The 13,610-nt window shown below is 36.4% G+C and overlaps 1 protein-coding gene across 1 annotated transcript in view; it reads right to left on the bottom strand.

The window, feature by feature from the left end:
• Nucleotides 1-13,610, bottom strand: part of ATP6V1B2 (ATPase H+ transporting V1 subunit B2) — a 31,382-nt gene that overhangs the window by 1,943 nt on the left and 15,829 nt on the right. Inside the window, exons 8-13 of the mRNA XM_032332073.1 lie at nucleotides 13,445-13,542; nucleotides 12,572-12,695; nucleotides 10,831-10,981; nucleotides 9,042-9,124; nucleotides 7,695-7,799; nucleotides 6,509-6,638 (exon numbers count right to left, since the gene is read on the bottom strand). Coding sequence (XP_032187964.1) covers nucleotides 6,509-6,638; nucleotides 7,695-7,799; nucleotides 9,042-9,124; nucleotides 10,831-10,981; nucleotides 12,572-12,695; nucleotides 13,445-13,542 — 691 coding nt within the window. The remainder of the gene's footprint in view (nucleotides 1-6,508; nucleotides 6,639-7,694; nucleotides 7,800-9,041; nucleotides 9,125-10,830; nucleotides 10,982-12,571; nucleotides 12,696-13,444; nucleotides 13,543-13,610) is intronic.

Genomic DNA, 13,610 nt, shown 5'->3' with positions numbered 1-13,610 from the left:
AGACGGGAGTAACTGGGCGCTGTTCTCTGAGGGCGCACTGAGGAGTGGGGCCGCGGGCTCTCGGCTCCTCCGGGCCGGAGACCAGGAGGCCGCCATTTGTATTCCCGTCCTCTGGAACTCTACGGAAAGCGCTCAGGGAGCAAAAGCTCCTAAAAGCAAACCTGAGCAGATTACTCAGTCTGGCCCCTGGTAAGGGCGGTGTAATTGCGCCTGGGGCAAAGACACTTGAGAATCACTACACCAGGCCCCTCCCCCAGAAGGTCAACAAGAAATCCAGCCAAGACCAAGTTCACCTACCAAGGAGTGTGGTTTCAATACCAAGGAGAGCAGCAGAATTCCAGAGGAGGAGAAAGCAAAGCACAGAACTCATGGCTTTCTCCCTGTGATTTTTTAGTCTTGCAGTTAATTTAAGTTTTTTCTTTTTCATTTTTTTTCCCTTCTTCTGCTAATTTTTAACTTTTACCTTTTCCTAACGTTTTTTAACTAGTTTATATATATATATAAAATATATATATATTTTTTCTTTTTTATACATTTCTTTATTCGTTTTCTTTTTTAATTTTCTTTTTTTTTTAATTTCCTTTCTTTCTTTTTGAACCTCTTTTTATCCCCTTTCTCCCCCCTCACAATTTGGGATCTCTTCTGATTTGGTAAAAGCATATGTTCCTGGGGTTGTTGCCACCCTTTTAGTATTTTACTCTCCTTCATATACTCTTATCTGGACAAAATGACAAGGTGGAAAAATTCACCACAAAAAAAAGAACAAGAGGCAGTACTGAAGGCTAGGGACCTAATCAATACAGACGTTGGTAATATGTCAGATCTAGAGTTCAGAATGACAATTCTCAAGGTTCTAGCCGGGCTCGAAAAAGGCATGGAAGATATTAGAGAAACCCTCTCGGGAGATATAAAAGCCGTTTCTGGAGAAACAAAAGAACTAAAATCTAACCAAGTTGAAATCAAAAAAGCTATTAATGAGGTGCAATAAAAAATGGAGGCTCTCACTGCTAGGATAAATGAGGCAGAAGAAAGAATTAGCGATATAGAAGACCAAATGACAGAGAATAAAGAAGCTGAGCAAAAGAGGGACAAGCAGCTACTGGTCCACGAGGGGAGAATTCGAGAGATAAGTGACACTATAAGACGAAACAACATTTGAATAATTGGGATTCCAGAAGAAGAAGAAAGAGAGAAGGGACCAGAAGGTATACTGGAGAGAAATATTGGGGAGAATTTCCCCAATATGGCAAAGGGAACAAACATCAAAATTCAGGAGGTTCAGAGAACGCCCCTCAAAATCAGTAAGAATAGGCCCACACACCATCACTTAATAGTAAAATTTACAAGTCTTAGTGACAAAGAGAAAATCCTGAAAGCAGCCCGGGAAAAGAAGTCTGTAACATACAATGGTAAAAATATTAGATTGGCAGCTGACTTATTCACAGAGACCTGGCAGGCCAGAAAGAGCTGGCATGATATTTTCAGAGCACTAAACGAGAAAAACATGCAGCCAAGAATACTATATCCAGCTAGGCTATCATTGAAAATAGAAGGAAAGATTAAAAGCTTCCAGGACAAACAAAAACTGAAAGAATTTGCAAACACCAAACCAGCTCTACAGGAAATACTGAAAGGGGTCCTCTAAGCAAAGAGAGAGCCTACAAGTGGTAGATCAGAAAGGAACAGAGACCATATACAGTAACAGTCACCTTACAGGCAATACAATGGCACTAAATTTCTCTCAATAGTTACCCTGAATGTTAATGGGCTAAATGCCCCAATCAAAAGACACAGGGTATCAGAATGGATAAAAAAACAAAACCCATCTATATGTTGCCTCCAAGAAACTCATTTTAAGCCCGAAGACATCTCCAAATTTAAAGTGAGGGGGTGGAAAATAATTTACCATGCTAATGGACATCAGAAGAAAGCAGGAGTGGCAATCCTTATATCAGATCAATTAGATTTTAAGCCAAAGACTATAATAAGAGATGAGGAAGGACACTATATCATACTCAAAGGGTCTGTCCAACAAGAAGATCTAACAATTTTAAATATCTATGCCCCCAACATGGGAGCAGCCAACTATATAAACCAATTAATAACAAAATCAAAGAAACATATCAACAATAATAGAATAATAGTAGGGGACTTTAACACTCCCCTCACAGAAATGGAGAGATCAAGCAAAAGATCAACAAGGAAATAAAGGCCTTAAACGACACACTGGACCAGATGGACATCACAGATATATTCAGAACATTTCATCCCAAAGCAACCGAATACACATTCTTCTCTAGTGTACACGGAACATTCTCCAGAATAGATCACATCCTCGGTCCTAAATCAGGACTCAGCAAAAGATTGGGATCATTCCCTGCATATTTTCAGACCACAATGCTCCGAAGCTAGAACTCAACCACAAGAGGAAGTCTGGAAAGAACCCAAATACATGGAGACTAAACAGCATCCTTCTAAGGAATGAACGGGTCAACCGGGAAATTAAAGAAGAATTGAAAAAAATCATGGAAACAAATAATAATGAAAATACAACAGTTCAAAATCTGTGGGACACAACAAAGGCAGTCCTGAGAGGAAAATATATAGCGGTACAAGCCTTTCTCAAGAAACAAGAAAGGTCTCAGGTTTCACAACCTAACCCTACACCTAAAGGAGCTGGAGAAAGAACAAGAAAGAAACACTAAGTCCAGCAGGAGAAGAGAAATCATAAAGATCAGAGGAGGAATCAATGAAATAGAAACCAAAAAACAACAGAACAAATCAACGAAACTAGGAGCTGGTTCTTTGAAAGAATTAATAAAATTGATAAACCCCTGGCCCGACTTATCAAAAAGAAAAGAGAAAGGACCCAAATAAATAAAATCATGAATGAAAGAGGAGAGATCACAACTAACACCAAAGAAATACAAACTATTATAAGAACATACTATGAGCAACTCTACGCCAACAAATTTGACAATCTGGAAGAAATGGATGCATTCCTAGAAACATATAAACTACCACAACTGAACCAGGAAGAAATAGAAAGCCTGAACAGACCCATAACCAGTAAGGAGATTGAAACAGTCATTAAAAATCTCCAAACAAACAAAAGCCCAGGGCCAGACGGCTTCCCAGGGGAATTCTACCAAACATTTAAAGAAGAACTAATTCCTATTCTCCTGAAACTGTTCCAAAAAATAGAAATGGAAGGAAAACTTCCAAACTCATTTTATGAGGCCAGCATCACCTTGATCCCAAAACCAGACAAGGATCCCATCAAAAAAGAGAGCTATAGACCAATATCCTTGATGAACACAGATGTAAAAATTCTCACCAAAATACTAGCCAATAGGATTCAACAGTACATTAAAAGGATTATTCACCACGACCAAGTGGGATTTATTCCAGGGCTGCAAGGTTGGTTCAACATCCGCCAATCAGTCAGTGTGATACAACACATTAATAAAAGAAAGAACAAGAACCATATGATACTCTCAATAGATGCTGAAAAAGCATTTGACAAAGTACAGCATCCCTTCCTGATCAAAACTCTTCAAAGTGTAGGGATAGAGAAACCCACCGCAAATATCATTTTCAATGGAGAAAACCTGAAAGCTTTTCCGCTAAGGTCAAGAACACAGCAGGGATGTCCATTATCACCACTGCTATTCAACATAGTACTAGAAGTCCTAGCCTCAGCAATCAGACAACAAAAGGAAATTAAAGGCATCCAAATCGGCAAAGAAGAAGTCAAATTATCACTCTTCGCAGATGATATGATACTATATGTGGAAAACCCAAAAGACTCGACTCCAAAACTGCTAGAACTTGTACAGGAATTCAGTAAAGTGTCAGGATATAAAATCAATGCACAGAAATCAGTTGCATTTCTCTACACCAACAACAAGACAGAAGAAAGAGAAATTAAGGAGTCAATCCCATTTACAACTGCATCCCAAACCATAAGATACCTAGGAATAAACCTAACCAAAGAGGCTAAGAATCTATACTCAGAAAACTATAAAGTACTCATGAAAGAAATTGAGGAAGACACAAAGAAATGGAAAAATGTTCCATGCTCCTGGATTGGAAGAATAAATATTGTGAAAATGTCTATGCTACCTAAAGCAATCTACACATTTAATGCAATTCCTATCAAAGTACCATCCATCTTTTTCAAAAAATGGAACAAATAATTCTAAAATTTATATGGAACCAGAAAAGACCTCGAATAGCCAAAGGGATATTGAAAAAGAAAGCCAACGTTGGTGGCATCACAATTCCGGACTTCAAGCTCTATTACAAAGCTGTCATCATCAAGACAGCATGGTACTGGCACAAAAACAGACACAGAGATCAACAGAACAGAATAGAGAGCCCAGAAATAGACCCTCAACTCTATGGTCAACTTATCTTTGACAAAGCAGGAAAGAATGTCCAGTGGAAAAAAGACAGCCTCTTCAATAAATGGTGTTGGGAAAACTGGACAGCCACATGCAGAAAAATGAAATTGGACCACTTCCTTACACCACACACGAAAATAGACTCAAAATGGATGAAGGACTTCAATGTGCGAAAGGAATCCATCAAAATCCTTGAGGAGAACACAGGCAGCAACCTCTTCGACCTCAGCCGCAGCAACATCTTCCTAGGAACATCACCAAAGGCAAGGGAAGCAAGGGCAAAAATGAACTATTGGGATTTCATCAAGATCAAAAGGTTTTGCACAGCAAAGGAAACAGTTAACAAAACCAAAAGACAAGTGACAGAATGGGAGAAGATATTTGCAAACGACATATCAGTTAAAGGACTAGTGTCCAAAATCTATAAAGAACTTAGCAAACTCATCACCCAAAGAACAAATAATCCAATCAAGAAATGGGCAGATGACATGAACAGACATTTCTGCAAAGAAGACATCCAGATGGCCAACAGACACATGAAAAAGTGCTCCATATCACTGGGCATCAGGGAAATACAAATCAAAACCACAATAAGATATCACCTCACACCAGTCAGAATGGCTAAAATCAACAAGTCAGAAAATGACAGATGCTGGCGAGGATGTGGAGAAAGGGGAACCCTCCTACACTGTTGGTGGGAATGCAAGCTGGTGCAGCCACTCTGGAAAACAGCATGGAGGTTCCTCAAAATGTTGAAAATAGAACTGCCCTATGACCCAGCAATTGCACTACTGGGTATTTACCCTAAAGATACAAACGTAGTGATCCGAAGGGGAACGTGCACCCGAATGTTTATAGCAGCAATGTCCACAACAGCCAAACTATGGAAAGAACCTAGATGTCCATCAACAGATGAATGGATCAAGAAGATGTGGTATATATACACAATGGAATACTATGCAGCCATCAAAAGAAATGAAATCTTGCCATTTGCAACAACATGGATGGAACTAGAGAGTATCATGCTTAGTGAAATAAGTTAAGCGGAGAAAGACAACTATCATATGATCTCCCTGATATGAGGAAGTGGTGATGCAACATGGGGGCTTAAGTGGGTAGGAGAAGAATAAATGAAACAAGATGGGATTGGGAGGGAGACAAACCATAAGTGACTCTTAATCTCACAAAACAAACTGAGGGTTGCTGGGGGGAGGGGGGTTGGGAGAAGAGGGGTGGGGTTATGGACATTGTGAGGGGTGTGTGCTTTGGTGAATGCTATGGGGTGTGTGGACCTGGCAATTCACGGACCTGTACCCCTGGGGATAAAAATATATGTTTATAAAAAATAAAAAATTAAAAAAAAAAGAACAACAAAAATTAGTAAATATTTGGTTACTAGAGAATAAATGAATAAAGTTATGAGTAATGCCCAATTACTGAGCTTGGGCTAAGCAGGACAACACTCCTACAAGAGGTAGACAAACTGAAAAGCACACTGCTAGGCAGGTAGTCAGCTTAAAAAAAAAACTTTGGGTTCTGACCATGCTGAGCCTGAGGAGATGGCAGCATAAGCAAAAGTATTCTAGTCGGCAATGTGGGATTAGAGCTTCAGGAAGAGGATAAGGATCATACATAGGAATTTAGTCAACAGTAGAGGGAAAAAGTCAAAGCTGGGGGAGGAAGGGGAAGCACAGAAAGAACAGGGAACTAGGCCTTTGAAAACATAAACAATGTAGGAACAGGAAGATACAAAATCAGAAAAGGAGATGACAATAAATGAATCACAAAAGCAGTACACTACCAAAGCATGAGGAGATCATTTCAGAGGGGTAAGGAAGAAGAACCAGCAATGGAGGCAGCAGAGCAAAATGCCAGGTGTAAGGAAGGGAAAAGTTCAGATGGGAGCTGAATGGATAACGGACTTGAAGGCAGAGAGGAAGGAGCCAGAGGGTTAAGTGCAAAGACATGACAGGCAGTTAGAAAAACCTCTTCTCTAATTAGAAGGAAAATCATCTGGAGATCAATGCAAATTCTCTCAGAGTGGGAAAGAAGTCTTCAAAACTACACATGAGCTTATGTTTGCAAGAAAATAGTCATCTTACCCTGAGCAATGAAGTTCCTCTCAAACTTCTGCAGAAATTCCAAGTAAAGAAGATCATCTGAGGTTAGGGCTTCTTCTCCAACAACGGCTTTCATGGCTTGTACATCCTTACCGATAGCGTAACATGCATACTACAGAGAAAAAAATATTTAAAAAAACACAGGTAAGATTTTATAAATGTTAAAAGTAATCTGGGCTATAAATTAAGAGTATTTCTGTAGCTGTCTTTGTAAGAGACCACAGAAGGAATTTCACATTATTTACAAACATAATTCACATAAATCATATGAAAGTACCAGATTTTATTATAAAATAGTCTCATTGAGAAAGAAGTCTTCAGGTATGCAGTCCACAGATGCTACTAACACTCTAAAAAATACACTTCCTCAGTATGTCAATTAGCTTACATTTTAAAGAGCATTTGAAAGTCAGAACTCATACCACAGAGAAATCCATCTCAAAGTTCAAAAAAAATATTTGTGGTATGAGTAGGTTTACCATTTTTACTTTAAGGTCAAAGGTATTTTTCTTTCTTTGCACTTAGTGTACAATCTCATACAACTACAGAAACCAGGGATTATGGGGCACCTGGGTGGCTCAGGCGGTTAAGTACCTGAGGCTCAGGTCAGGATCCCGAGTCCTGGGACCAAGCCCTGCAATGAGCCCCACATTGGTCTCCCTGCTTATTGGGGAGCCTGCTTCTCCCTTTCCCTTTCTACCCTGCTGCTCGTGCTTTCTGGCTCTGTCAAATAAAAAACAGCAACTACAGAAACCAAAGATTCCATAGAATAAATAAAGCTGTATCTCTTAGTGTTCTGATGATTGTTTAATTTCTTAAATAAGAAATTAGAGTATCTTTTTAGGAATATTCTGTACTTATTATTATGGTTATTAATAAAAACCTAAAATGGCCTTATGGCTTGTTTTTAATTTAGAAATTATCGTGTATAGCATTAGATGTGGGTTTCAAGCCAAGGATTTTAATCTTGAGTATCCACAACTATCCTCTGAAAAAAGGGAAGACTGTTTGGTTCTAATGAACGATTTTATCTTCCACATGTAACCCATACTAAAATTCTACTTGTATGGGGGATAAGTACAGTGATATGGGAGAAAGATAAGAGGTGTAAGACAGCAGAAAGAATGGACTAAGAAAGGTGTTCATTTTCTCAAGAGGATATACATACCAGCTGGTTAGATACATCGGCATGATCCTTTCTGGTCATACCTTCTCCAATGGCAGACTTCATTAACCGCGATAATGAGGGCAGCACATTAATAGGCGGGTAAATCTTGAATAGAACATGAGAGAAAAAATACATTTAAATATAAAATTCAAGATTTATCAGTAGTAAAAAAGCATTCTGAAACTCATTATTACCCCTTAAATTACATAAAACTTCTATTTATCTCCTAGAGGAGTTCTAGTATCTTCTCCTAGTTAGAAAATGAAGTGAGACTTTATGGCATTTCTTTTGAGAATCAAACTCAGAAAGTGAAGTCTACAAAAACCAGTTCAAGGTGATACTGAAAAACTAGATTTTCAACATTTGCTGACAGTATCAAATCTAAATAGCCTCTGAGCTCTGACTTACATAAACACATACCAAATAAAAATATTAACAGTAATTTCACCTAAACACTGATATTAGAAGCTGGAATCTGTTACAGAACCATCAATCTTTTTTTGATTATTCAGTCATTAAGAAATGGTATCTTGTCATTTAACAAGATGGATGGGCCCTGAGGGGATTATGCTAAGTGACATAAATCAGACAGAAACAGGTAAGTACTATTATGATCTCACTTCTATGTCGAACCTAAAAAAACAAAACAAAAAAAAACCATGAGCTTATGGATAGAGTAGACTGGTGGCTGCCAGAGATGGGGGCTAGGCGAAATGGCTGAAGGGGGTCAAAATGTACAAACCTCCAGTTACAAAATGAATTAAGTCATAAAGATAAAATCCAGAACATTGTGACTAGAGTATGTATAATACTGTACTGCATATTTGAAAGTGGCTAGGTGACTGAATTTAAAAATTAAAAGTTAACATAAGGAAAAAGTATTTCATAATTATGTGTATTCATGGATGTTAATGGATTTAATGGTAAAATGGATTTAATGGTGATCATTTTGCAATATATATCAGTGTAAAATCATTACTCTGTACTTAAAGCCAATATAATGTACTATTAATTATATATCAGTAAAGAAAAAAATAGAAAAAAACATTATTTCTGTACTAATAATAAGATTGATAATTATATAATAGAATACCCCCAAAATTCTTTGAGACCACTGGCCCCATTTTAAGGCACACAAAAAAAGTGGATACTTAAATCTTAATACTAGCACTCTTACCCACAAGAGGATCTTGGTATACAAAAATGACAACTATATAACCATATGGAAAATAACTTGGTATTTTCTAACAAAATAATTCCTTAAAGCAAAGTCAAAGTCACCAATCACTAAAGAGTAACTGAAGAGTAGATTTCTAAGCTTTGCAGCATTGCTTAAATGTCAAATACCTGTCTATTGTGCAGCTGTCTGTCCACGTAGATCTGCCCCTCTGTAATATATCCAGTCAAGTCAGGGATGGGGTGAGTGATATCTACCAGAGGAAGACATCTGACATTAGTTAAAGGATCCATATCATATAAATGAATCACAGGAAGCCAGTGCGTGTTACATACAGCATTATAAAAAACAGTGCTCTTTAAAGTAATTTTGTATGATGACAGAAAAGTTCTGTATCTGTGCTGGTAGCCACCAGCCAAATGTGGCTACTGAGTACTTGAAATGTGGCTACTGGAAGTGAAAAACTTAATTTCGAATTTTATCTAATTTTAATGAACTCTGGAATTTAAACAGCCAAATGTAGCTAGCGACTATCATATTAGATGGTTTTATTTACTGAGTTGCAGCACAGTTAGATATCTATTGGCACATAAAGTAAATTAGTTGCATTTAGGAAAAGTATCATGGTCTCCTAGTTATTTCCCCCCAAAATATAAATAAAACTCCAAAAATTTCCTGGCAGAGGTTTGCCAATTTAACATATACTGAGAAGGCATTCTTAGTTTATAAGCTATTCAGATGGATATAAACCATTTCAACATGAGAAGTGCAGGAATGTTAGATAAGCAAAGCAACATTATGCGGGCAGCACCAAGAAAGTTCTACAAAGCAAGACGTTTCTAAGTTAGTTGAATTACATAAAGTAATCTTACAGGTACTTTTTTGAAATAATCATTTTCAAGTCAGAGACAGTACAGTATGAATTATGAATTCAGACTGCCTGGGTTCTAAAACTATCACTTCCTAACCTCAAGAGATTACTTTACCTCCCTGTGCCTCAGAGTAGAGCATTCACTTTAAAGCTGCTATGAGGATTAAATGAGGTAATATTTATAAAGTATTAAAAACAGCACTCAATTATATGAGTTATTATTCTGAAAATACCTTGCAAAAATTGCTTTTTAAACACTGAGACAAGAACAAAAAAGCAGTCATAGAAGAAGACTACTGACTTGTTTCACTCTTGAGCATAAATTCAAACAGGTACTGCACTGTGTGTCAAGTAAAATGGAGTCCTCTTTTAATGGGCCTCTGGTGATCACTCTGTCCTGAAAGTCTTGTGACATTTACTATTTGTGCTCTTTATCTGACACTTAAGCTAGCTTAACTTATTGATGCATGCACATAAAAAATACCCAAATCAATCCAAAAGATCAAGTAACTTACATTAGAGAATGAATTAAATAAAAAAGAATTTCCTTGTATCTAGATCAGTGTCCTACAAATAGTAGACACTCAACAGTAACATAACAAATGAGAACTGAAAATTCTAATTACAAAGGAAATTGCTTTTCTTCTTCTACAAAAGGATGATTACTATGGGCAGTTTACAAATGAAAAGTTTCATTTAGATACAAATCACCTAGTTAAGGTAAACTCTTAAAGGATAAACCTTCAAAAGAATTTCAGCTCTAAAACAAATGAACATGGGGGAAAAGGCAAACCAAGAAACAGACTCTTAATTACAGAGAAGAAACTGAGGGTTGCTGGAGAGAAGGGTTGGGGGATGGGAAAACAGGTCATGGTGATGGAGGGCACTTGTGATGAGCACCAGGTATTGTATGAAAGTGATAAATCACTAAATTCTGCACCTGAAACTAATATTACAGTATATGTTAATTAGCTGAAATTTAAGTAAAAACTTGGAAAAAAAAATTTTCAACTCAAAAAGGTAGATGTTCTCAGAATCAAGTCCTTAAAATGTTTATGTCTGCTATAATCCAAAGACCAAAAACTTACCATCATTAGGCATAGTGAGAATAGGGATTTGAGTAATTGAGCCATTTCTACCTTCCACTCGACCAGCGCGTTCATATATCGTGGCTAAATCTGTATACATGTAACCTGGGAAACCTCGCCGACCAGGCACCTCTTCCCTGGCTGCTGAAACCTGACAGTAAGTCAAGAAGAAGAATGTGACATACCTGAATATGAAAAGTAAAGCTTAGAACACATTAGCTTGAACATACCCAAATGCAAAGTTGGAAGTATCATCTTTCACTTTTAAATACTGTCTCTGGAAGATGATTTAAAAATCTAGCAACAAAACTTCAGATTATTCTGCAACAAAAATGTTGACAATTGGGGACCGAAAGTGCTTTGCTACAATCTTATCACCATAATGCAAATCTTTAAATAGCTTGCTAGGAAAAAAAAAAAAAAAAAAACTGCTTGGAATTTTATAAATCAAAGGAAGTTATTTTAAAACTAAAAGAACATTTTTAGTTCACAAGATCTATGTCATGCCACGGATTTTGCAATATTTATGTAAGCTAATGTTAAAAAGGTCAAAAGGGGAGGAAATACATCCCAGGAATCATTTGATACAGTTTACATATTTAATTTAATCCTCATAGGATTATTGTTAACCTCAGTTTATAGTTGGGATCAAGGGTAAGTTAAATAATTTCCCAAGATCACAGAGCCAGGAGCCCATTCACTGTGCAAAATAAGAATAAATAGTCTTTCTCATGGAGACATGCACATTATAATATAGCTGTGTATATTAATCGATAACCACCAAGAACCCTAAAGCACTGAGCCCAACTTTTAGGTGCTACTCTGGCACCTCCAAAGAGTATCCTATAGCAGTGTTATTCAAAGTGTGGTCTGCAGACCAGCTTCTATTAATGGATAATGAGATAACACAGAAAGTAGGATAAGCATTTAAAAACCCTAATGGCAATCTGACAGAGTGCTTTTATGTCCGTTGGATCTAGTGGAAAAAAAAAAAAAAAAGAAATTCTAGGGTTGTAAGTTATGTATCGTCTTTAAAATATTTTCTAATAACTCATTTTAATTGTACTTTAGAAAATTACTGGTCTGTGACAGATGGAAAGAAAAATGCTTCCCTGAAAAACCATTGCAGCAGAGTGAGATATGGTGATGGATCTCAGGGATTTTTAAGAAGCCAGGTATTTATATAGCATGTCTCTTCAGAAGCTTTTTTATCCCCTTTTACATGTTTAGAAGAGTAACTTGCTTAAAATTTCAGTAATTTGTATTAGAATGAACACCCCAAACTTCTGGGTGGTACCTGTTAGAATCTTAACACTGTTCCTAAATAAACACCATGTTTTCTGAAGGAAAAAGTTCTAAAAAGGGTGGTGTCAAGAGTATGCTCTTCATTTATTTAAATATTAATATTATTAAAAATGAAATTCTGAAAAGGGTTAAAAACTGACAATCTGGACAAAACATCCTGGGAGAGTAACTGAACAAAGAGCTTGCATCATTTGCTGCCTTTTAGAGTCAAGTCTTAAATACATAAAGATGTGACAGTATAACTAGGCTAATAATTATATATAATTTATAATCACTCCAACTAGACACAAAAAAGTTGTGTTTTCCTTTTCAATTAATTAAGGTATTCTACTAATACGTGAGAGATGAAGCTTAAAAAAAGATGATTAAAGAAAAATGAAAACTTGTAAAGAGACAGAAAACTCTGAAAAGTAACCCATTTTGAAAAAAAAGTTACCTCTCGAAGGGCTTCAGCATAAGAACTCATATCTGTTAGGATAACCAATACATGTTTCTCACATTGATAGGCCAGAAATTCGGCTGTAGTAAGAGCCAAGCGAGGAGTGATAATTCGCTCAATACTGAAATGGAATATTAAGTCCTTTGTTACTCCAATAAAAAGGCAAAAATATAAATATAAATTAAAATATATAAATATATTTTATATAAATATATTTTATATTTATATTTTATATTAAAATATATTTTATATACATATATAAAAATAAAAAGACAAACCAACATGATGCTAGAAATTAGAGTCCCCCTTCAAAAGTTTTAAATAAACTGAGAAAATTTATTTAAGTTTTAAGTAACTAAATAAATTTAAATTTAAAAAATAAAAAAGCAATTATTACTTTAGAATAAGTAGTCATTTTTTTCATAAGAACTACCTAATGCTACAAAGTTAGATTATTTTAGAAATGGACCCATAATTTCTCAGAACTATATTCCTCTCAAAATTGAGAGAGAAACAAGGAGGGAGGGAAGAAACAGGGGAGTGGCTAGATTTCTCAGGTAAGAGGAAAAGATCATTAAGTATGGTCTGGGTCCTAAGTAATTTACATGTATTATCTCACTTAAGATGCACAACAACAGTATGAGACAAGTATTACTTATATTTCCTCAAAGAGAAAACTGAAATTTAGAGCCATTGTGATTTGGCCAAAGCCTAGTAACCAGCAAGAAATAGAGCCAAATTTAATTAACCACAGTTCTCCTACTCCTAGCCCCATGTTCCTTTCATGGTCATATTTCACTTCCCTTGTCTTAGGTAACATTTTTGATCTGAAGCCTGAGTGAACAGAAAGAAACAGCTCTATTTACTCACGTTGGGTCATTAGCCAAGTTCAAAAAGAGGCAGACGTTGTCCATTGAGCCATTTTCTTCAAAGTCAGATTTGAAGAACCGGGCAGTTTCCATGTTTACCTAAATAGCAATGACTTCATCAGTGCTAGGAGAAGAAAAATTCTCAGTATTTCTGATGAAGGCTAATC

This window comes from Mustela erminea, chromosome 2 (assembly GCF_009829155.1).
Source record: "Mustela erminea isolate mMusErm1 chromosome 2, mMusErm1.Pri, whole genome shotgun sequence".
In the NCBI taxonomy this organism is placed as follows: Eukaryota; Metazoa; Chordata; class Mammalia; order Carnivora; family Mustelidae; genus Mustela; species Mustela erminea.
The sequence above is the reverse complement of the archived record's forward strand: the minus strand, read 5'-3'. Positions and strand labels throughout refer to the sequence as shown.